Source organism: Hipposideros armiger, unplaced genomic scaffold, assembly GCF_001890085.2.
Source record: "Hipposideros armiger isolate ML-2016 unplaced genomic scaffold, ASM189008v1 scaffold_0, whole genome shotgun sequence".
Taxonomy (NCBI): domain Eukaryota; kingdom Metazoa; phylum Chordata; class Mammalia; order Chiroptera; family Hipposideridae; genus Hipposideros; species Hipposideros armiger.
The window spans coordinates 1,860,096-1,861,462 of record NW_017731350.1 but is presented as its reverse complement, the minus strand read 5'-3'; the positions used below and the strand labels follow the sequence as shown (position 1 = coordinate 1,861,462).

Sequence of the window (1,367 nt, the reverse complement as noted above, 5' to 3'; positions counted from 1 at the left end):
GCAGTGTCACTGGCCCTCATATGTGGGATCCGAACCGGGGCCCTCTGGTGTCCCAAGCCAGCTCTTAACCAACGCGCCACTCGGCCGGCCCTGTTAGCGACTTTTCTATTGAAACTGTGGCTGAATTTGAAAACATGTAGGACCATCTTTCTAAAATAAACATGTATTATCCCTTTCTTCACAGCTCTATCCGAGTCACCATCTCAAGACTCTTTAGATGCGTTCATGTCAGAAATGAAATCAGGGAGTGCCTTAGATGGTGTGTCCCGGAAGAAACTTCACCTGAGAACTTTTGAACTGAGGAAAGAACAACAGAGACTTAAAGGGCTGATAAAAATTGTCAAGCCAGCAGAGATTCCGGAACTAAAAAAGTAAGTCTTAGTTATATTTGGAAGTTTATTAAATGTTTTTTTCCTGTGCAATCACTATTTGTTTAAAAAATGTTTTTATTTTTCAATTACAGTTGACATACAATATTATATTAGTTTTAGGTGTATAACATAGTGATTAGACATTTATGTAAACTACAAAGTGATCACTTTAATATACACTTGGAATTTTAAGTAAGCATGTTTCATAGATAACATTTTGAATTATATCTTTACCTTCTTAGATAATCATTTTTGAATAGAAATAGAATATAAAAAACCCTTTAAAGCACACAAGACAGTGATTGCATGGAGTAACTAGAAACCCATTTAATCTGTGAAATATAGACTACTACAGGACTTTTAGAGAAAACTACATTGATTCCTCTTTCGTTGGAAGGCTCTGAATTTTTTACTTTACCTTTTAGTGCAGGATAAACTTTTTAAAAAAGCAACATATGCAAAAGGCTAATTTCCCTAAGATATAAAGACCAATGTAAGTAGACAATCATCCACCCAAGAGAAAAATGGGCAAAGGATGTCAACTGACAGTCCACTGAAAAAGAAATACTAATAGCTCTTAATTACATAAAAAGATGCTCAACCTCATGCATAAGTGAAATACGAATACTACAGTGTAATGCCATTTTCATATATGATTTTAAAACCACAGATGAAAAATATGAGTGCAAATTGTCATTTTAACACCTGTATCTGTCATTCCTAAGAACCAGTTGACAGCTCTTTAAAATACTTTTTCTAAAGTGTGATTTCTTCCTTTAAAAAGGGAGAAAGCATAATCCTCTGCAGTTGATTCTAAATGTTAACTTTGATATTTGGGAAATTATTGGAGGAAATTAACCCGACTCCTTTTGTAGACATCTAGAAGATTTTTGAGTAATTTGTAAATGAGGTTTTGAGACTAATTTTTCTTAGACTTGCTAGTATTTATGAGTGAGTGAGTGAGTGAGTGTGTGTGTGTGTGTGTGTGTGTGTGTG

At 34.5% G+C, this 1,367-nt stretch overlaps 1 protein-coding gene across 1 annotated transcript in view; it reads left to right on the top strand.

The window, feature by feature from the left end:
• The window catches only part of SLC4A1AP (solute carrier family 4 member 1 adaptor protein), a 37,546-nt gene that overhangs the window by 25,014 nt on the left and 11,165 nt on the right, over positions 1 to 1,367 (top strand). Inside the window, exon 7 of the mRNA XM_019658376.1 lies at positions 185 to 371. Coding sequence (XP_019513921.1) covers positions 185 to 371 — 187 coding nt within the window. The remainder of the gene's footprint in view (positions 1 to 184; positions 372 to 1,367) is intronic.